General features: G+C 44.0%; 1 protein-coding gene across 1 annotated transcript in view; it reads right to left on the bottom strand.

The window, feature by feature from the left end:
• LOC138250906 (long-chain-fatty-acid--CoA ligase ACSBG2-like) overlaps window positions 1-22,894 on the bottom strand; it is a 306,186-nt gene that overhangs the window by 139,685 nt on the left and 143,607 nt on the right. Inside the window, exon 10 of the mRNA XM_069205604.1 lies at window positions 14,476-14,693. Within this exon, the coding sequence (XP_069061705.1) occupies window positions 14,476-14,693 (218 nt within the window). The remainder of the gene's footprint in view (window positions 1-14,475; window positions 14,694-22,894) is intronic.

Here is a 22,894-nt window from a genome sequence, read left to right as displayed (position 1 = left end):
ATAAACCCTTGGTGGACATCTTTACAACAAAGGGTGCAAATCACGCATCTCCTCGAATAGATAAATGGCTCTACAGATTGCAAGAGTATGATTTTGTGATTGAATATGTGCCGGGGATAGCAAATATGAATGCTGACTGTCTATCTAGATTACCAATTGAAGGATTCGTGGGTGAGGAAGATGAAGAATGGTTGGTGGCGGACATACAAGCTATGGAAACAAAAGCGCTAGAAGAGAGTGTATGGAAGAGGGAGATGGAAGAGGTTGTGCAGTTGAAATTGTTAAAGGATAATTTGAACAAACATTGGCGGGAGTTAAGAGAAGATGTGTCAATTGTGTTGTCAGATTTCAAGAATGTGTGGCCAGAATTATCGGAACATAATGGTGTTTTGAGAAGAGGTGACAGAGTAATAGTACCGCGCAATTTGAGAAAGAATGTATTGGGGATTTTGCATGAGGGTCAAGGTGGAATGTCAGGTATGAAGAGGAAAGCTAGAGAGGATTTTTGGTGGCCAGGCATGGATCGTGATGTTGAGAGATTTGTTAGAAATTGCGTGTGTTGTGCGTGCAGCGATAAAACACACGTTGGAAAGAGCACTCCTGTGGTCCCTATACCCTTTCCTCGTGAGCCATGACAGAAGGTGGGCATGGATGTGTGCGGTCCATTTGAATTGGATGGATGTGGTAAAACCTATGCCATCGTGATGATGGATTACTATTCTAAAAGGCCAGAGGTCAGTTTAGTGTGTGAGATCAAGTCTGGCGTGGTCATTGAATTTTGTGAAGAGGTGTGGAGGCGAGAAGGTTATCCCGAGGGGCTGGTGACTGATAATGGTCCGCAATTTACATCTAATGAATTTAAGAACTATTTGGAGAACTGTGGGGTTAAGCATATCAAAACTGCTGTTGCACATCCCAGGGAAAATGGACTAGTGGAAAGATTTAACAGGCTGTTGGGAGAGAACATTCAGTTGGCTGTGCAAAATGGGTTGAGTTGGAAGAAGGAAATCAAGGATATGTTATGGAACTACCGCACCACTCCGCATTCTCTTACCATGGAAACTCTGTTTAAGTTATTGAAAGGGAGGAAACCGTGTACTAAGGCCGTTCCAGGGTGAATGGGCAAGGCTGGTAGAAAGAGAGTCAATGAGAAGAGATTGAGGATTTGTGTTGCTGAAGGGCAAGGGAGGTATGATGGCGGAGAAATGGGTGGTGTCGCGGAATGAAATCTGGCGGTTGGTGATTGGGTAAGAACAAAGAATTGGGAGAAGTCAAAGAAAGGCTTGTCCAGGTGGTCCGTACCAAAGCGCATAACGAAAGTGAGTAAATATAGTGTGGTTGTGGATGATGGAAGAAAATGGAATGTGGGTAGTGTGGTGAAATGTAATGAGTTGGAAATGAGAAAGTGGAAGAATGTTGCATGCGGGCATGGTGAGCAGGGTGAAGAGGGGAGGAAAACGGTGTTTGGACGAAAAGAAAAAAAGAATGGTCAAGAGACCAGATTATTTGAGGGACTACATTGCATAGGCAGTGTAGGCAACACATATATTATTGCTGAAGTTTTGACATTTATGTCCATGCAGGATATTTTGTTTTGGGAAATCATATTTAGTGTAAATAGTTATTCTATCTTATTTGTTATTAAGTTTATTTGGTTAAAGGAGGGAGATATGTTGGGTTATGTGGTGGAATGCTTTGGTGGAACGTTTGACATGTAACGGTGTCTAAGCAACAGGATGGAATGCAGTCAGTGGAAAGATTGTGAGCAGTGACAGCAGTGACAGTTGCTGCTGGAGCTGCCAGGGTTGGTACAGTCTTACTTACTGAAAATAAACCTTTGGAAGAGAAAACCTGGATGGCGTCTTTTTCAGGGTCTGTGCTAAAAATGCCACAAGATTTCTCCAAGTCTCAGCAACCATTTTGAACTCTCTAAGAGTATTTTAGCTATACTCAGGAAAGTCCTGCTACTTTGTACTGAGATTTCCTGTGGGCTGTGGCACCTGTGGAAATCGGCTACTCCAGGATCTTTTCTCAATGGATCTGGTGTTCCGTGCAGCATAATGGACACTTCTAGCCCCACTAGTCACATAAGCATGTTCCTTGAACTATTGTGTGAGCAACAATGGGTTCATTTACTGATCCTTTGTGAATCCCCTCTGTGTATGTAACTATTGGACAATTGCGGAAGCTTTAAGAGGTTGCTTATACACAGTGGATATTCCACTTTGAAATCTTTCATTCCACTTTGAAATTTTTCATTGTGTTTTTTCTATAATATCAGCAAGAGTGCGGAGAAGGATTTTGCCAGGTTATTGTCACTGTGGTATGACTGCATACATATTGGGACCTATGCACGTATAAAGAGGTAAGATCTACCTTGGAATGTTCACTGAATGGCCAGAGTTTTCATGTGTTTAGTTATGTCACTGGCAGTAATGTTCTGGAGAAAATCAGTATTTTGAATTCTATTCTGCCTGAATTGCCTTATACCCTTGTGATATACAAAGAGCAGTAGGACGCAACAAAAGAGAGAGAACCGATCTTCTCCTATTGACAAGCATACTTTATTCAGGTGGGTGCATTCCTTAAACAAGAATTGTCACAGTCCAAGGGACAAAACCTTGGAAGGAGTAATCATTTCTTCCGATCTATTTGTAAACAGGTATGGCCTCACACGCTATACCTGAGAGGAAATAGAACCTTCAAAACCTGAGGAACTATGTTGTATGTGTATTTGCACAGCACAATGAGTAGTAGCCTCATTCATGAGTATATAGCTATATATAATTTGAAAGGTCTAAAGCCAAGAGTGGCGAAGTCACTGTTTTTCCCCCCAAGCACGAATGCATACATTGTTGTCTTTCTTTATTTTAGTTTGTTTATTGTGTGTCCTCAAACCCCTTCCCTTGGGGGCATTGGTTGACCTAAAACTCCACTGGCCACCAGATGTCCTTGGGGGGCTGATTGGGTCCATGCTGCCTCTGCAACTAAATGTGGAGATAAGAACGTGCTCCACATAGGCCCCTTCTGACATCTACCTGTCAAAATGAAAATGCTCTTAGAGCAGTTATCACATCTCTTTAAGGAGAAACCCTGACAAGGTATAGACACTTGCTAATGCTAATACGCATACTGGAGGTTTAAGCAGGTAAAGTGCAACATTTTAAAAGTATATTTTACTGAATATGTACTAAAATTACTATTCACAATGAACTGGCTTTTTAATAAATATTAACAGTACTGGTTTAATCAGCTCTGCAGCTTATCACAATCCAAAGTTAACAAACTTGCAATTTTATCTGAACTTTAGTATGTGCTTATACTATAACTAGATCTCTAATAATGAAATAACTTATGGGGGCCAGTAACCTTAGGAACATGCAAAGGGTAAATCCTTTCATTTTCCACTTTTCAATACCTGGCACCCTGTCTCCTGTGCTAATATACCTAATTAGGGGTGACATATGTAATATTTATTAGTACGATTTCTTCCTGTGAAAAAGAGTAATTTAGACTTGTTTACATGCACATTTGTAGAATTTCATATCCCTAATACTGAGTTGCAAATCCGGTATCATCAAATCACAACAAAATGGGGGTACTTGTGCCTCTGCCATCCATTCTTAAGACCTCACGTATGACATCACTCATGACATGTTCTATGACATCATGGATGACACCTCAAATGACATAATTGAAGAAATCACTGATGACATCATCCAATAAGTGTGCTAGTTTGCTTTGCAGTTTACATAGTGGCAAGTATCGATCATAATAATTCTATGTAATTTTATAGAGCTTGGGTGTAGCTAATATGTGTAGGTGCTTACAAAACGTGTGTGCTCCTAATTCAACATAGCTGTTTAGATGTATTGAACACGTTATAAACGCTTGGATTCATGAGTAACTCAGCGTGAGAGTGACAGGTGACTCATATTGATTATGCTCCACACAACTTTTTGGTTCTGCAGAAAATGTTTCCTACAGGAGAAAGATTCTAGTAACTTTTGTAAGCAGTTTTGAGTCATTAGAGAATATTGGCCCATATTTATACTTTTTTTGTGCCGCATTTGTGTCACTTTTTGACGCAAAAGTGGCGCAAACTTACCATATACAATTATATTTCGTAAGTTTGCACCGCTTTTGTGTAAAAAAATGACGCAAATGTGACGTAAAAAAAGTATAAATATGGGCCCTTGTTTAGAATGATAATGTATACATAACATGGAAGAGTGTGTGCACCATGTACTAACAATGCATGCTTGTTTTGCTTCAGAAGAAGGGCTAGTTATAAAGTTTTCACCACAGAATTATGGGTGCAGGCAGTATGATCTTTAGCACTTTTTGATCTTGTTTTTCTTTTTTGTTTTTTTGCAAATAGTGTTTTTTGACAAGTGTTACATAGAGTGTTCACTGTTCTTAGTATACTCTTTTCAATACTCTGTGTTTTATTTCTCATGAGAGTTTGACTGTTTGCAAACATTGTGGTATAGAGAGAATTCTCTCCCTAGAGTAAACACGGTTTACAGTACTCAGTTCTCTTTAGATATAAAATGTATTTCTCTACGTAGACTCAGTGTGTGTCAGGGGTTTAATACAGATAAAAGCTGTCTGTAGTAGGATATTTGTTTAGGAATTGGCATTCACTATTTTGGCTTTCTCTGAACAGTTGTATACAGATGTAACACCATACTCATTGACAGTTTCCCATATACCTTTGGTTGATCGTGAATGTAAACTATAGTACATGTAAAGCCATAGCAATTTGTTCAGCAATATGTAGGAAAACGAACCTTGGATGATGTCATCAGTGATGTTATCAGTGACACCATCAATTATGTCATTCGACATGTCATCCGTTATGTCACAAATGACATCATAGAACATGTCATGAGTGATGTTATAAGTGAGGTCAGAAGCAGTGCATGGCGGAGGCACAAGTTATAGCTAACTATAACTAGTGAACCTCTACTAAAATCCACTACACTAATGTACCCATATACATACGTTTGATGATGATGGTATGTCATACATGTTGGTGACTGTTAAGACAGGAGCTCCTTGGACATACTTTTATTGTCTATAAGCAGCAACCCCTGGCTCAGCCGTCCTCCTCACCAACCGACCTCTCCCACCGGAATCTCATGAGATTCCAGAAGCAGTAGCTCAGTTGCCAGGATACAGCATGATTCCAGAGTGGCACATCATTTGACATAACAAGAATATAACACATCCCTTATCCTTATATTAATTCAAACAATACTTACTATACTAACCTAATTTTAAATTCAAGTTCTCAGTCCCACAGTAATACCTACAAACCGGTTAACACATGCAATAACTAATATTATGTTTGCTCTACTAATAGCACAAATAGGCCTTCATTACAATAATTGCAGTAAATGCCACCTTCCGCCGAATCGATGGCCACCAAAATACCGTCGCCGTGGCTACCAACCATTCGCCAAATTATGACCACAGCCGGATTTCCACCACAAGAAGGGCGGAAATCCAGCTGTGGCCCTACTGGCGGATGGTGGTAAAGTGGCGCTGCTACCACCAGCAGCGCCACGCCAGTAGACTGCCGCCAGCCGAATTATGAAAAATAATATGGCCTGGCGGTGTTCTGCTGGCGGGTGCTGCTGGCGGTAGCAGCGTCCCATCCCGTCCCCTGCCAGAAGACCCCTTGGATTCAGGTAAGTCGGGTTTCCAACAGGGGAGATGGGTGGGGGATGTTTTGTGTGTGTGCATGTATGTGTGAGTGTGTGCGTGAATGCGAGTGTGTGTGTGGTGTTGTTTGCGTGCAAGTATGTATGTGTGTGAGTGCGTGTATGAATGGAAATGTGAATGCGTCAGTGTGAATGTGTGTACAGAAGTGTGCGTGACTGAATGGATGCATGCGTGTATGTATGTCTGTGTGAATGAGTGTGTGTCTGCTTGTGTGTGTGTATGGGAGGAGGTTGAAAGGTAGGGGGAGCGTGGATAAAGGGGGGATGGGGTGTCTGGGGAGTGTTGGGGGGGAGGGGGCCTCCTATCAGTGATAGGGGAGAAATTCCGTGCCACTGATAGGGCCTACTGCCATGGTTTTAGTGGCGTTACGAGCGCCATGGAAACCATGGCAGTAGGCAGGGTCATGATACCGCCGGCAGTACAATAGCAGCCACCTGGCTGGGGATTCTTATCTCCAGCCCGGCGGCTGCTACCGCCATGGCCGTCGGAGTGGTCCATTGGGGCGTTGGCTTCTGTCAACCTGCCAAAGTCATAATGTAGTGGTAAGTACCGCCAGCCTGTTGGCGGTACTACGGCAAACATTATCTCCAACAGTCGGGGTCATAATGACCCCCATAGTCTTTCAATTACCTTGTTCTTTCCTTGGCCTGTCTGCTAGGTCCTCTTACCACAACCTTGTTGCCACTCCAGTCCTCTTTTACTTTATCACCACAACTTGTGTTTCACTCATCCCCTTTTCCCTCATCCACTCATTCTTATCCACATCTGTACATCTTGCCATCCTTCTCACATTCCACCACTTACCATCTGATAACTTTACATTATTTCCCCTTACATCTGTCACGCACCTTGGTTCCGACAACTTAGACTTACCCTTCCTTGCAATGTTTCCCGTACTTACTCTCACCCACGTTCCTTTTTCATACATCATTTGTTTTCTTTTAATTTTGCAATTGTGTCTTGATTCATTCCGTTCTTGATATTTTCTCCCCCTTTCACCAATTACGTTGTGATTAACATCACACCCTTTCTCTCTGACCATCCATGCTGGTACCACCACAGTACATGGTACCCTTCCCTTCAATAGCATAAATGGTGTTTCTCCTGTCACACTATGTGGGGTGGTTCTATAACTCCAGAACGTGTCTCTCACCTGATTCCTCCAAGGAGAATTGTTGAACATAGCTAATTGAATGTTTTCCCCCAACACTTGGTTAAATCGTTCAATCATTCCATTGCCCCTTTGATGATACACTAGTGTCTTACAATGCTTAATTCCCCATTTCTTGAGGAAATTTTCGAATTCAACAGACGTAAACTGTGGACCGTTGTCACTCACTATTTCTCCAGGACATCCTTCCCTTCTGAATATCTCTTCACAGAATGCTACCACATTACATGTTTTCACTTCTTTCATGAATGCTACTTCCGACCATTTAGAATAATAATCCATCATGACAATGGCGAACCTGTCTGACCAACCCAAACACTCGGATGGACAACATATGTCAATAGCTACCCTCTCACATGCCCTCCTTGGTAACTCCAATGATTTAATGGCTGCTTCTTGCAATACATGCAATTTATCACTACACGTGCACGCAACACATTCCCTTACATATCTTTCAATCTGTTTGTCCATTCCTGGCCACCAAAACTCTGCACCGGTCTTCCTTTTCATGGCAGACATGCCGCCATGACCTTCATGTATTAAGTTTAACACTTTTTCTCTCAAACTGGTAGGTACTACCAGTTTGTCACCCGTTCTCACCACTCCATCCAGAACTGACAATTCCTCCCATACATTTTTGAAGATATCTAAATCTACACCTAAATTCCTTTTCCTCACTACTGGTAACTCTTTCATCAACTTTTCTAATACAGTATCTGATTGTACCGCAGCTTTCCACTCATCCTTGCCTATGGCTCCCCAAATATCCGATATCTCTGCCACCATCTACTCATCCTCTTCAAACTTTTCCCCTTCGTCTATTGGCAATCTTGACATACAATCTGCATTTATATTTTTTATCCCTGCCACATATTTCATTTTGAATGTATACTCCTGAAGTCTATATTTCCACTTGGCAATTCTGGGTGGAGCCTTACTGGCCCCTTTGGTGGTGAAAATTCTGTACCCCAGACAAATGTGTGAAAATGTTGTACACCCCACCAGGCAAGTCAATGCTTCCTTTTCGATGGTTGAATGTGTCAATTCAGCTCCCTTTAACGTACGTTACGCAAAAGCCACCACTCTCTCCTTGACCTCATGGTATTGCAATAACGCCGCTCCTAAGCAATAGTTACTTGCACCTGCCACTATTATAGTCTTATCCTCTGGATCATATGGTTTCAGTGTTTTTGCTTTTATTATCGCATCCTTAACTGAATCAAATGCTTCTTGACAACCCTCAGACCACTTAAAATTGCTACCCTTTTTCATTAACTTCCTCAGCACATGTACTTTGTCCACAAAATGATCAACAAACTTTGTATAATATTCCGCCAAACCGAGAAACAATCGTAGTTGTTCGTTGTTTTGGGGAGAGGGAGCTTTTTCTATTGCATCCATTAACTTTGGTTTTATTTCATCTTGATTCAATGCCCTAAGTATTCTACTTCTCCAACACAGAATTTACACTTCTTGCTGCTGATGGTAAGCCGTGCTTCCTCCAATTTTTCCTATACTTATACTTCCTTCAATACCTTATCATGTGCTTGTTTGCTTTCTCCCCATATTAATACATCGTCTTGATATACCAACGTGTTGATCATATTCTTCAAAATCTTTTGCATCATTCTCTGAAATACTGCAGAGGCAGAAGCTAATCCGAAAGGCATTCTTACAAATTGAAACGTCCCCTCGGGTGTGATGAATGAGGTTAAATGCCGGGAATTCTTTGCTAGGCGTACCCGATGATAAGCATTAGATAAATCTAATGTGTTGAAATACTTTCCCCTTCTGACACTGGCAGGCATTTTGTTAATTCTTGGTAAAAGGTGCTGGTCAACTAATATATCTTCATTCAAGTCTCTCAAATCAATGCATATCCGAATCTTTCAATCAGGTTTCTTCGCTATAACAATAGGACTTAACCATTCAGATACTTCTATGGGCTCAATCACACCCTCTTTGCACAACCTTTTGAAATTCTTCTTTTCATTTATCCGTCAGTGAAAACGGCACAATTCTTGCTTTATGTACCGTTGGCACAACCTTTTCTTTTAGAATGATATTATGTTCAAAACCCTTGAGACAACCTAGTTTCTCACTAAATAACTCTGGAAACTTCGTCACCCACTCTTCTTCACTATTCAATTCTGTCAGCAATACTTGTTTAGGGTGATTTGCGTTTAATATAACTCCCAACGCACATTGCTCTTTCCATTCGAGTAAAGATCTCCCATGTTGCACTACATATACTTTTCCACACGTTTTCCTGTTTTTGAGTTTTAGATCTGCTTCAAAATACCCCAATATCAGAGGTTTTCCACCACAATATCCTTCCGGTTCTACATCTGTGGGTTTAAGTGTATTATTCCTTAAACCTTCTCATACTCGCTTGAACATGAGTCTGGCCACATTTGTATTTGTTCTCCATTCATTTCAATAACACACCTTGGTGGATTATATTCATCACATTTCTCATCATGTTGAGTACATATCAATGTCTTTTCTTCCTCCACTACCAAAACCTACAACTCGTCTTCTTCACTCGTACTAACATCTCTTGCTTTATTTTCTGTTCCAGTCCCTTTTACTACATTCACTGACGTCTTGAATTTGCTTTCATCTGACATTCTGCATACCCTTGCAAAATGTCCTATTTTCCTGCACTTAAAACACTTGCTATTACCAGCTGGACAGTTCCTTGCTTCTGCCAAGTGTTTATGAAGCTCTCTTTTCTTTTTCCAAATTCTTCTTCAAATCTCGTTCTTCTCCTATTTTCTTCTTCATATTTATTTGCACTTCTCTTAGTGAATTTTACCTCATTCACTATGTCCTGTCCCTTATTCCCAGACTCCATGTTATGCAGTTCCTTGACATGCTGAGACATATTCTCCATGTGTTTGGCTACATCAATAGTCTTGTCTAATGTCAGGTTTCTTAAGCTTAATAACTTCTCCTGTATCTTTGTAGCTCTCACTCTATTTATAAACTGATCATGAATTATTTTGTCATTTAGATCTCTGAACTATTATGTTATCGCCAACCTTTGTAATCCATTAACATATTGGTCTATTGTTTCTCCTTGTTTCTGAGTACATGAAAATAATTTATGTCTTTCTACTACAATACTGATTTTTTTGCTATAGTTTTCTTCTAGTGCATTCATAGCATTTTCATATACTTTTTTTCCTTGGTCAGAATCTCCACCCCCTTCATTCATATACTGTATTGGTAGGGTTTTTAGCACTTTTATCCCTTCCACTCCAAGACAATGTTCGAGAATAGCTAACTTTCTTTTCTCCACATACGTCTCCCCTCCTATAGCATCCATGTAAGTCTCAAAGGCCTCCCTCCAGTCTTCCCATACCATGCATGGTTCCTCTGGATCTTGTAAGGAAGTTGGGGGAGGTGGTATTAATTGTGATGCCATTTTATTTTTTTATTTTTTAATTTCTTTGTTACTAATACCACGCTTAATTGGGAAATAGTGCTTGCACACTTTTTTTTAAGTTAAGTTCTTTAAGTTGAGTTGAAATGTTTCTTTATTTAAACTATTTATGCATCAACCAAACAGTGATCCATACATAGCGTATGCACCTCAGCGTTTGAATTTCAATACGCGTTAAACAGTAGCTGTGATCACCAGCGATTGATTCACAGCGTCCCTGTTCCTATGATACGCCATTTCCAATGCGTGTTAAACAGTAGCTGTGCGTGTAAGGAAATGCCTCCTTGGCATGGTTACCCCCTAACATTTTGCCTTTGCTGATGCTACGGTTTCATTGAAAGTGTGCTGGGACCCTGCTAACCAGGCCCCAGCACCAGTGTTCTTTCCCTAAACTGTACCTTTGCTTCCACAATTGGCACAGCCCTGGCACTCAGATAAGTCCCATGTAACTGGTACCACTGGTACCAAGGGCCCTGATGCCAGGGAAAGTCTCTAAGGGCTGCAGCATGTCTTATGCCACCCTGGGGACCCCTCACTCAGCACATGCACACTGCCTCACAGCTTGTGTGTGCTGGTGGGGAGAAAATGACTAAGTCGACATGGCACTCCCCTCAGAGTGCCATGCCAACCTCACACTGCCTGTGGCATAGGTAAGTCACCCCTCTAGCAGGCCTTACAGCCCTAAGGCAGGGTGCACTATACCACAGGTGAGGGCATATGTGCATGAGCACTATGCCCCTACAGTGTCTAAGCAAAACCTTAGACATTGTAAGTGCAGGATAGCCATAACAATATATGGTCTGGGAGTTTGTCAAACACGAACTCCCCATTTCCACAATGACTACACTGAAATCTGGGAAGTTTGGTATCAAACTTCTCAGCACAATAAATGCCCACTGATGCCAGTGTGCAATTTATTGTAACATACACCCAGAGGGCATCTTAGAGATGCCACCTGAATACAAATTCGACTACCAGTGTAGACTGACCAGTTCCTGCCAGCCTGGCACAAACCAGACAAGTTGCTGGCCACATGGGAAGAGTGCCTTTGTCACTCTGTGGCCAGAAACAAAGCATGTACTGGGTGGAGGTGCTTCACACCTCCCCCTGCAAGAACTGTAACACCTGGCAGTGAGCCTCAAAGTCTCACCCCCTTTGTTACAGCGCCACAGGGTATCCCAGCTAGTGGAGATGCCCGCCCCTCCGGCCACTGCCCCCACTTTTGGTGGCAAGGCTGGAGGAGATAATTAGGAAAACAAGGAGGAGTCACCCACCAGTCAGGACAGCCCCTGAGTTGTCCTGAGCTGAGGTGACCCCTGCCTTTAGAAATCCTCCATCTTAGTTTTGGAGGGTTCCCCCAATAGGATTAGGGATGTGCACCCCTGCCCACAGGGAGGAGGCACAAAGAGGGTGTAGCCACCCTCCAGGACAATAGCCATTGGCTACTGCACTCCCAGACCTAAACACACCCCTTAATTCAGTATTTAGGGGCACCCCAGAACCTAGGACACTAGATTCCTGCAACCTGAAGAAACCAGAAGGACTGCTGACCCAGAGAAGGAGGAAGACGACAACTACTTTGGCCCAAGCCCTACAACCTTTTCTCCAACTTCGAAAACCTGCAACCAGCAACGCATCCGACAGGGACTAGCGACCTCTGAAGCCTCAGAGGACTGCCCTGGACTAAAGGGCCAAGAAACTCCCGTGAGCAGAGGCCCTGCTCAAAACCATCGACTTCTTTGCAACAAAGAAGCAACTTTGAAAGACTGCACGCTTCCTGCCGGAAGCGTGAGACCACACTGCACCTGACGCCCCCGGCTCGAGATCCAGAGAACCAACAACACAGGGAGGACTCACTGGCGACTGCGAGCCCGTGAGTAACCAGAGAGAGATGACCCCCCATGATCCCCCACAGCGACACCTGCAGAGAGAATCCAGAGGCTCCCCCTGACCACGACTGCCTGTAACAAGGGACTCAACGCCTGGAACCAACACTGCACCCGCAGCCCCCAGGACCTGAAGGAACTGAACCTCAGTGCAAGAGCGACCCCCAGACGACCCTCTGCCTAGTCCAGGTGGTGGCTGTCCCGAGAAGCCCCCCCTGTGCCTGCCTGCAACGCTAGAGTGACCCCTGGGTCCCTCCATTGTTTCTTATCTGAAACCCGACTCCTGCTTTGCACACTGCACCCGGCCGCCCCTGTGCCGCTGAGGGTGTACCTTGTGTGCCTACTTGTGTCCCCCCCCGTGCTCTACAAAACCCCCCTGGTCTGCCCTCCGAGGACGCGGGTACTTACCTGCTGGCAGTCTGGAACCGGAACACCCCTGTTCTCCATAGGCGCCTATGTGTTTTGGGAACCTCGTTGACCTCTGCACCTGACCGGCCCTGAGCAGCTGGTGTGGTCACTTTGGGGTTGCCTTCAACCCCCAACGGTGGGCTGCCTATGCCCCAGAACTGAGAATTGTAATTGTTTTACTTACCTCCCAAACTAACCTGTACTTACCTCCCCCAGGAACTGTTGATTTTTGCAGTGTCCACTTTGAAAATAGCTTATTGGCATTTTTACAAAGACTGTATATGATATTGCTTTTATTCAAAGTTCTTGAAGTATCTAAGTGAAGTACCTTGCATTTAAAGTGTATACTGTAAATCTTGAACCTGTGGTTCCTAAAATAAACTAAGAAAATATATTTTTCAATATAAAAACCTATTGGCCTGGAGTAAGTCTTTGAGTATGTGTTCCTCAATTATTGTCTGTGTGGGCACAACAAATGCTTAATACTACCCTCTGATAAGCCTACTGCTCGACCACACTACCACAAATAGAGCATTAGTATTATCTAATTTTGCCACTATCTTACCTCTAAGGAGGACTCTGTGCACACTATTTCTTACTTTGAAATAGTATATACAGAGTCAACTTCCTACAGTGCGCATCAGCGATTGATTCACAGCGTCTCTATTGCTATGATACACCATTGCTGACTGCACAGTGCGCTTCCGTACGTCGTCACGCACACACTGGAGGGCTATGTTTACTATCTTCCTCTGCGCCTGCGGCTGTTAATATGCCGCTTTTGAATCCTAACAGCCTCAGTAAGTTTATTCACAATAATCCCCGCTCCGTACCTTCATGCTTGTTACCTCGCCGTACCTTCATGTTTGTTTTTTTTCCAATGCCGACTCCACTGCACTGGCGGTATTATTCTTGCTGTGATTGATGAGAGCCTGAATCAGGGGTCGAGTGAGACAGTCCTTGCTCGAACGTTGTCCCCTTTTCTACCCGCTTGTTGCCATTGTTAAGACAAGAGCCGTAGTTCCTTGAACATACTTTTATTGTCTATAAGCAGCAACCCCTGGCTCAGCCGTCCTCCTCACCAACCGACCTCTCCCACCGGAATGTCATGAGAGTCCAGAAGCAGTAGCTCAATTGCCAGGATACAGCATGATTCCAGAGTGGCACATCATTTGACATAACAAGAATATAACAGTGACTTGTCCTAATACTTCACAGATAAATAGTTGTGAGTTTTTCAATGACTTTACAAAGGTGACATATGGCATAGGATTGTAATTGAGAAGGGTGATGCTTTAAGTTTAAAGAAATAGAAGCCACCGAGTGTTTGAATTGTCAGATGCTGAGATGTTAAGAAATCTTGATTATAGATCCACTTTCCACATTTTAATCATTGTTCTCAGACCATCCTTTATGACTTGTTGCAACAGGTACCATGAATGAAATGGAATGATTCGAAGAAAATATAAAGACAATGGAGTTTACCTGATTGCAGCCCCACTTTGTGCAATAACAACAACACTTGCATTGCATAGAACATAGCATTAAGGATTAGGAAGGCACCTAAAATCTTCAAATCTACAATTAGAACCAAGACAGAAAAGTATAACAATTGAAAGGTGAACTATGCCCTTCGACAGAAGTGTCCTTTGTAGGTACAGGAGAGTGAGAATCATACAGTAATATGTGGACACACAACATTTATGACTCACCTTTGCATCATTCATTTCTAAAATGTTGCTTTGACAATTAATCTCATTCAATAGACCGCCTAGCTTTTTTGGGACCCATATGCTTAGTCCAGATATAGTCCATACTTGCACTATACGTACCTTTGATTCTCCCAGTGACAAACAGAAATCCATCCTGGTCAAATGTGCCTAGATCCCCAGAGTGTAGCCATCCATCCTGGTCGAATGCATCAGTTGTTTCCTTTTCCCTGTTCAAGTAACCCATGAAGATGTTTCTTCCCCAGCTGCAGATTTCCCCAACGCCATCCTTGTCAGGCATGTGGATTCTAGTCCTGCATCCTGGCAGTGCCTTCCCACAGCTGTAGAGATACAACATGCATGATCGTTGACTTGTAGGCAGACAGCAAGGTGTGTAAAACCATATAGCCAGACTGATCCTTAACCAACATAGCCACTTAAATCCACTTGTTTCAAGTCATGTGTGTAATTGAATTACAATATAACACATGATCTGCTGACACAAGGGAACCGATGAGCCGCTAGTGTTTCATCACCACTGAATGTGCACTAATTGGTGTAGATTAGGGAATCCTCATATGCTTTATGCAGTAGTGCTGAGTGTCCAATGAAGAGGCAAAAGCCATTTAGACAAGCCCTCTACTAACAGTGGTATTCTAGAAGATCGCTGAGTGAGTGATCTAATGAGTAAATGAATGAATAAGTGAGTGAGTGAGTGAGTGAGTGAGTGAGTGAGTTATAGAGAGCAGTAATCAACTAAAAACGTATTGGTGCAAGGACTGGTCACTAACACTCCAACAAAGGAGGATTCTGAAAAAATCGATGTGCCTTACGAGAACTGAAAAAGCTCCCCAGATTACCTCCCTGCCATAGTGACAGAGACATCCTGTACTACAAGTAAAGGACAAGGTCGAAAAATGTTTTCTTCCAAGCCAACATGGCCTAAAATGTTAAACAGGGAAAAGTAGGAGGGGGTAGGCAAGAGAGACAGAACCAGCAAAAGTCACAAGACCCTGCCTAGTGCACTAAGAGGGAAACTGTCACATGGACCCTCTGAGCCACAGGGAGCCAAATAAGTGAATGTTGAGCATCCAGAACTTGACACACAAGTGTATCAGCCATGTGTGCCCCAGATGCAACCAGTGGTTACTCATAGAGGGGAGTTACATCAACAACCTGCATTCTAGACAGTATAGGAGTTCCCACCCACCACTGGGACAAGCAGATGTTGTTTTGAAAGGAATACAATTCTTCAGTAGTGTTATCTGATAAAAACATGCAGAGTCCAAAAGCACACCTGCACTCAAAATGGCCGAACCACAGCTCTCTTCCCACAGAGGCCAAAGTTCAGCACATCTATCTTGCTGCACTGAGCGTCTGTCCTATACTCTGAGCCCCGGGGGAGTGATAAATTTCAGATGATGGGTAACTAACATTTAGAGCAAGCTGTATGAGAGCATAGGAGACTGAGCCTCATGAACAGTGTTAGAAATGGGGTTTCAAGTTGGCTAGGGTATGCACATAAGCCAGACAGAATCCACCCACTCCAGTCAGGGCGAGGGAGTTACACACCCAAGACAACCCCTACTCACCCCCTTGGTAGCTTGGCACGAGCAGTCAGGCTTATCCCAGAAGCAATGTGTAAAGCGATTTCACAACACATGCAACACATGTGACACAATCAATACATCACAAAGGCCTTTGTATGAGGCCAGGGCACAGCCTTTACAAATGCAGGTGTTCCCCGCCTCTCCTTCTCTCACCCTAGGAAGACCATTCAATATTCAGATGCACATCTGTGACACCTCCACCCTCCCTGTGTACAGGCTGTCTAAAAAGTAGGCACAAAGCTCAGCTGTCGCTCTGCCCCAGACGTGGATTGGAGTCAAGCTGCAAAACACCAGAGTCATAAGCACAGAGAAATGCCCACTTTCTAAAAGTGTCATTTCTATAATGGTAATAAAAAATCCACCTACATCAGTAACCAGCATTTTTCACTCCCATTACAACCATACCAAACATATCTATGCTACCGCTCAGTGATTAGACAATACCACCTAGACATAAGGTAGGGCATTTCGAATGGAATTCTATAAGCAAGGCATCACTCACAGCAGTGAGAAACCAAATAGGCTGTTTGTCACTACCAATACAGGCCACACAACCAGACACATTTCCAGCGTTTTACATACATAGCAACCTGCCCATAGGGCTTGCTAGGACCTACTTTAGGGGTGACTTACATGTAGTAAAAGGGGAGTTCCAGGCCTGGCAAATAAATTTAGATGCCTGGTCATGGTGGCAGTAAACTGCGCACACAGGCCCTGCGCCATCAGGCCTGAGACAAGTTTGAAATGCCATTTCAGTGGGTGGCGCAAGCTGCGCTGCAGGCCCAATAGTAGCATTTAATTTCCATGCCCTGGGTATAGGGGTACCACTGTTCAGGGGACTTACAGGTAAATTAAATGTGCCTACTACATGTAAGCCAATCATACCAAATTAGAAGGGAGAGCACATGCACTTTAGCACTGATCAGCAGTGATAAAGTGCTCAGAGTCCTACAGCCACAATAGGTCAGATTAAATGGGAGGAGGAAGGCAAAACGTTTGGGGATGGCCCTGAAAAAAGGGCCATGTCCAGCAAATAGTATATCCTAAAGGGAGGCACCTCGGCACCTCCTAGATATTGATAACTTCACACTTCCACTTTCTCTCTCTATACATTGTTCAGCAATTCTGTAATATTTTTAATTAATTTTCCCATGCTTAACGTTCTTTCTCTGCTCTTTCCAGTTGTGATCACCCTATTCCTTCCTTCCGGCATTTCCTGTGGTATTTACCACATTCTAGTTTGCTCCCTGTACCTTATTTGCTGTTAGTAGCTTCCCCGGACTGCAAATGGTTCTTCTGTCCACTATGGTGTATTTTTTGCAAACCAGCTTGGAGATGCCTGCAGTGACTACAGACTGCTCAGTCCATACCTTGGCCTGAATTCTTCATGAACACAACAAGGTGAGCCACAAGCGCATCACTCTTCTTAGCTGCTTGTGCACCCTGAACACCAAAGCAGGTATATGGTAATGTACCAAGTCTGACGGGGATCAGTGTGCCCAAGCCCTTCTCTAGCACAACATCCCTCACCCCACATGCCTTCTTAATGATAACATCCCTCTCTCCCCTTAGTTGGATTGTTTGGTGAGGCTGGAAAATCTCCATTGTGAGTGGTCAAAGGTGCAGAGAGATCACCAAGGAAGTACAGGGAATACCATGGAAGGTAGAGCCAATGCCATGACTGGACCTGACTTTGTGGAAACATACCTGGCAACCACATTAAGAGAAGGGAAAGGAAATCATCACTTTTCTCAGTATATGGAGTATGATGCTATTACTTTTACATCCAGAGTAGCATCCGATGAGGAGAGTGAGAGGCAGATGAAAGGAGGACACTGGTATACACTAGTGACAGATTTACTAATATTTGATGCAGCGCAATGCAGCAAGACAATTTGCTCCACTGCGTCAAATGGAGAGGGCAAAAAGGCACTATATCTACTAAGAAATGGGTTCTTCCTGCTCTCTCTTCGTGCTGGTGCACTAGTGGCTGTCAAAAACCAATGCTGGTGCAAAGGTGCCTGCACCATGGTGCAGAGGTACCTGCATCACAGGCAGGCATTCTTTTTTTTGCAGGAAGGAATACCTTCCTGCACAAAAACAATTCTCTGAGGTTTCTTTCTCTTTCTATGTGTGCAGACTGCAGCACACATAGAGAGGAAAAACAAAAAAAATACAAATTTTCTCTTTGTTACGCATACCCTGGAATGATGTAGCAATTTGACACATTCCCGGTTTTACTATTGTTAGTAAATGTGGGAATGCACCAAAAACCATGTCTGGATGCATGAGACTGTCTTACTTTACTCCAGAGTTTCTATGTCACGCAGAGCCACGTAGGATGGCTCTGGGTGATATATTAAATTTCAATTAAGGGTGTGTGTTGCCCTTGCATAACCTTGACACAAGGGCAGTGCTAGCCATTAGTAAATTTGGTCCTACATATCTTCTTCTGGACAGTCAAAGGGATTAAGAAGGACAATAAAAAGCAAATCACGACCCACCTTGAACTTCATCATCTACTAGACAACACACAAACAGGATTCAGAAAGAACTACGGCACCAAAACAGCACTCATCACGGCCACCAACAACTTTCAAAACATCCTGGACTAAGATGAAACAGTGGCCCTCATCCTACTGAACCTACCCACAGCCTTTGACACTGTCTCCCATAATACACGTATCAGAAGATTCCACAAGACTTGCATACAGGGATCTGTTTCAAATAGATCTATGCCTTCCTCACTGGAAGAAACCAAAGGGTCAGGCTGACACCCTTCACATTAGAGATGATATGTGATGTCCCACAGGGATCATCCCTCAGCCCCACTCTTTTTAACATATCCACAACACCATTCATCAACGTCATCCGATCACAAAACATCACTGTTCTTGAACGCTGATAACACACAACACATCCTCACCCTGACAGACAAGACAAATGCCACCATAACCAACTTCACTAACTTTATGACCTGACTGGATGCAAACCAACTTTGTGTAGCTCAATTCTGACAAGACGGAAGTACCGGCCTTTGCAACAAGACCTCTCCATGGATTTCTAGGGGCTCACCATCAAAGCTAGGACCACCGCCCACACCCACCGACCTTGCAGAAAATCAAGGAATCATCCTAAATGACAAGCTCAAAGTGACCGAACACAACTGCAAGACTCATACTTGACCTCTGACGTCACACCCACATCACACCACACCTCAGCAAACTTCACTGACTCTGCATTCACAAGCACAGCCAATTCAAACTTCTCACAAACACATAAAAAGCCATACACAACATAAGACCAGAATGCCTGAACAGACACATTAGCTTTCACCAACCCAACAACCACATCGGCTCAGCCTCACTGTTACTCATACGCATACACCACATCCACAAAACTGTTGGTTTCTCATTCTCCAGGATCGCACCCAAGACATATACTGTGCCCCCTCAACACATCAGAGCATCCTGCTCAATTATTGAGTTCTGCAAGAAGTTGAAGACCTGGCTCTTCATATAAGCACCTTGGGACCACAGTCTTACACACCTTACCCAAGCAGCTGGACACCGTCTCAGTTGATTAGTGTGCTATGCAAATCAATATTAGATAATATAAGTAAATTAAATATGCCTTTTGGGTACAAGCTGATACTGCCATGTTTTAAGGAGTGAGCACATGCCCTTTGACATTGCCTAGCAGTGGTAAAGGATGCATAGCGCTAAAAGCCAACAACAAAAATGGGTTGAGAAAACAGGAGGACTGAAGCAAAGAGTATGAGGTTGACCCTGGACAGAGGACCAAGTCCAACACACATCAAACATACAAATAGCACTACAGTTTTGCTGAGCCTGCAGGGTCACAGAAGGTTGTAATTATTAAAGTGTTTTGGAATAATGATTTACATGCTACAAACTGTACACTTTCTTGGCTAAAAGTAATTTACCTGGATATTTCATTAAATGCATTTATTAGTTACCCATCCGGCAGACAGGGAATATACATTTCTCTTGTCAGTACATGGAACCCAGTCATGACTGGATTATTTCTTGTCTCACAAAATGTGGTATCCTCTCTTGGGACTCTCAGATCCTGGAAACTGCACTCTCTGACCACGTCCGATCCTAATATCTGTAGACATGGGACTCACCTCTCCTCGCTGCATACCCTGGGGCTTAGCCGTGCACAAATACTACAACTGTCCAGGGTAAGCTCCAACTCTGGTTGCAAGTTTCCACCTAAGTACATGATAACGAGGGCTCAGTTACATCTCAGAGGGTATTGTGTGGCAGCAAAAGCAACCACACGGGGACAAATGATGTGTGATGCAGCACTGGCTAATAAACAAAAGATACCCCACCAAAGCGAACTTGAGGACCATATCTCATCCCTTACCCGCCAGTACACAGCCCGCCCCTCGCTACCCGTGCGCCGCCGCTTAAAACAAACTGACACGCACTGAAACAGCTGAAGAGTCACCATTATGAGCTGAGTGAAAAGGCCAGCTGGCTCTTGGTGGCTCTAGTATGACAGCTGGAAGCAGCAGAAGCTATCCCTGCTAATCACTCCTCGAGTGGTGAGGTCCTCACCCGACCACAGGAAATTATTAATGAATTTGCGGCATTCTATCGAAGGATGTATACACCAGAGATGGTGGTCAGCCCAGTTAAAAAGCAACTTTTTTGGAGGGAGTACAGCTGCCCCACCTGTCGAATGAAGGGCGAACTCTGCTGGACGGAGAGATCAGCAAAGCCAAGATAGCACTGGCCATATCCAGACTCCTAAACCATAAGTCCCCTGGGGAAGATTGCTTCCCCGCAGAATTATATAAATGGGACAGAGAGGTTGTCAACTCCCTCTATGAGTTCTCCCTGGAGGCTAGGCAAGAGGGCTCCCTAGGTTCTCTTTCAAACAGGGCAATGATAGCAGTGATCCCCAAACCTGGAGAGGAGAGACCCCCTCCTCTGTGGCAGTTACAGACCTATATCTCTTCTGAATGGGGATGTAAAGATTATTGCCAGTGTCTTAGCGGCCCATCTCCGCAAAGTCACCCTGTCTCTAATACATCACACCCAGGTGGGATTTGTTCCAGGATGCACCTCCAGAAACCATCTCCACACTCTGTGCCATGCCCTTTGGGAAGCTTGATACCTGCCAGACGAGGCTATAGCTCTTTCCCTCGATGCTGAAAAGGTATTCAACCACATAGAATGGGACTACTTGTTTGCAACCCTACGCAAAATCAGATTGGGGAACCAACCCATCACCAAGGGTTGCTTGTTATATGAGTGCCCTACAGCTCAGGTTAACTGCTGTGGCTCTTTGTCTGACCCCTTCCTGATACAGCGGGGAACTAGGCTAGGCTGCCCACTCTCGCCACTTCTATTTTTGTTGGCATTGAAACCTCTAGTGGCCACCATCCGTCACTCCCCCCTTCTCAGTGGGATACCCTTTCGGGGGGAGAGTCCAAACTCTACTTGTATGCGGATGACATCCTGCTCACATTGAAGGACCTGCAACATTCCCTCCCGTCCTTACTGGAGAATACTGAAGGCTTTGCACTCCTGTTCAGTTACCAGCTGAACTGGGACAAGAGTGAGGCACTGCCCCTATCTACCATTACCATGAGTGCGGCGGTCCACAGCTATCCCTTTTGGTGAACGCCCTCTCATCTTAAATACCCGGGGGTCCTTGTCAATAGTGGGCTAGACTGCATGGTGGCAGACAACCTAGATCCCCTTATAGCCCGTATGAGGCTGGATTTTGAGAAGTGGTCGCACCTGAGTCTCTCCATGTGGGGCCGAGTGCAAGCGGTACTGGTGGTTATGCTCCTTCACTTCACATACGTGCAGGGCATGCTCCCCTTTCTGGTATCTCTATTAACCGTTTGCCTTATATATGCAGAGATCCGTACCTTTGTAGGGGGCTCCTCCTGTCCCTGTTTAGCTTCGGCTAAACTTATGGTGCGCCACTTGTGCGGAGGACTGGGGCTTCCATTGTAGAACATTATGCCCTTGCCCTCCAGCTTTCACAACCAGAAGGTGGTGCGCCCTGTGCGAGACTTTATGCATGGCCTGAAGCATCAGATTTCACGACTTCATTAGTTTAAGCTTCTGAGGGTCTGTGTATATTCAAAACCCGGGGCAAGATTTACTAAGAGTTTGCATTGCCCTTGCATCATGCAAGGCAATTCAAGTCAATGCAAGTCCTTAAATTGAATTTACTAAGCCATTCAAAGCCAACTTGTGTGCCTCTGTGTGGCTTAGTGAATCTAAGGTAATGCAAGGCAGCACCTTTCACTGCCTTGCTTTACCTTGCAGCAGGGAGGCGTTCCATAGGCAGATTGTGGGTGTTCTGATGCATCCACCCATGGATTTTGGTGCATGGATTTTGAGGCATCTCTAGATTTACAAAGAGTTGTAAACCTCGGAAATGGTACACATCCCAGACCTAGGTGTTACCTGGAGAAGCATGTTTATACACTCTGAGTTACACATAGAAAAAGGAACATTCCTTTAATGATTGTTATAGTGCAGAAAGGTATACCTCCTTGCACAATCCTACTTGTAACACAGGCACCCTTTCACCATAGTGCAGAGAGGCCTGCATTGGCGCTAGTCAGCACACATTGTGCCAGTGTAAGGGGGCAGCAGAAATGGGCCATATATTTATAAATATGGTGCATTTCTGATGTCCCCCTTTCACGCAATGCAGCACAGCAAATTGTCTTGCTGCATTGCATGAAATGTTAGCAAATCTGCCACCCAGTGTGTAATGGTCAGTAGTTGAGTGCTAACAGGTGGTAACGCTGTGAGTCCTGCTTAAGACTACAAGCTGGCAACAAGAAGGAAAGCTGGTCTCAACAGATGCAGAGCAGAAAAGATGGCAAGAAGTGTGTGTTTTGATAAGGTATCAGTTTTAGGCATTTTGCA

Source organism: Pleurodeles waltl, chromosome 1_2, assembly GCF_031143425.1.
Source record: "Pleurodeles waltl isolate 20211129_DDA chromosome 1_2, aPleWal1.hap1.20221129, whole genome shotgun sequence".
NCBI classification, from domain to species: Eukaryota; Metazoa; Chordata; class Amphibia; order Caudata; family Salamandridae; genus Pleurodeles; species Pleurodeles waltl.
This window is presented reverse-complemented; position numbering and strand designations above follow the sequence as displayed.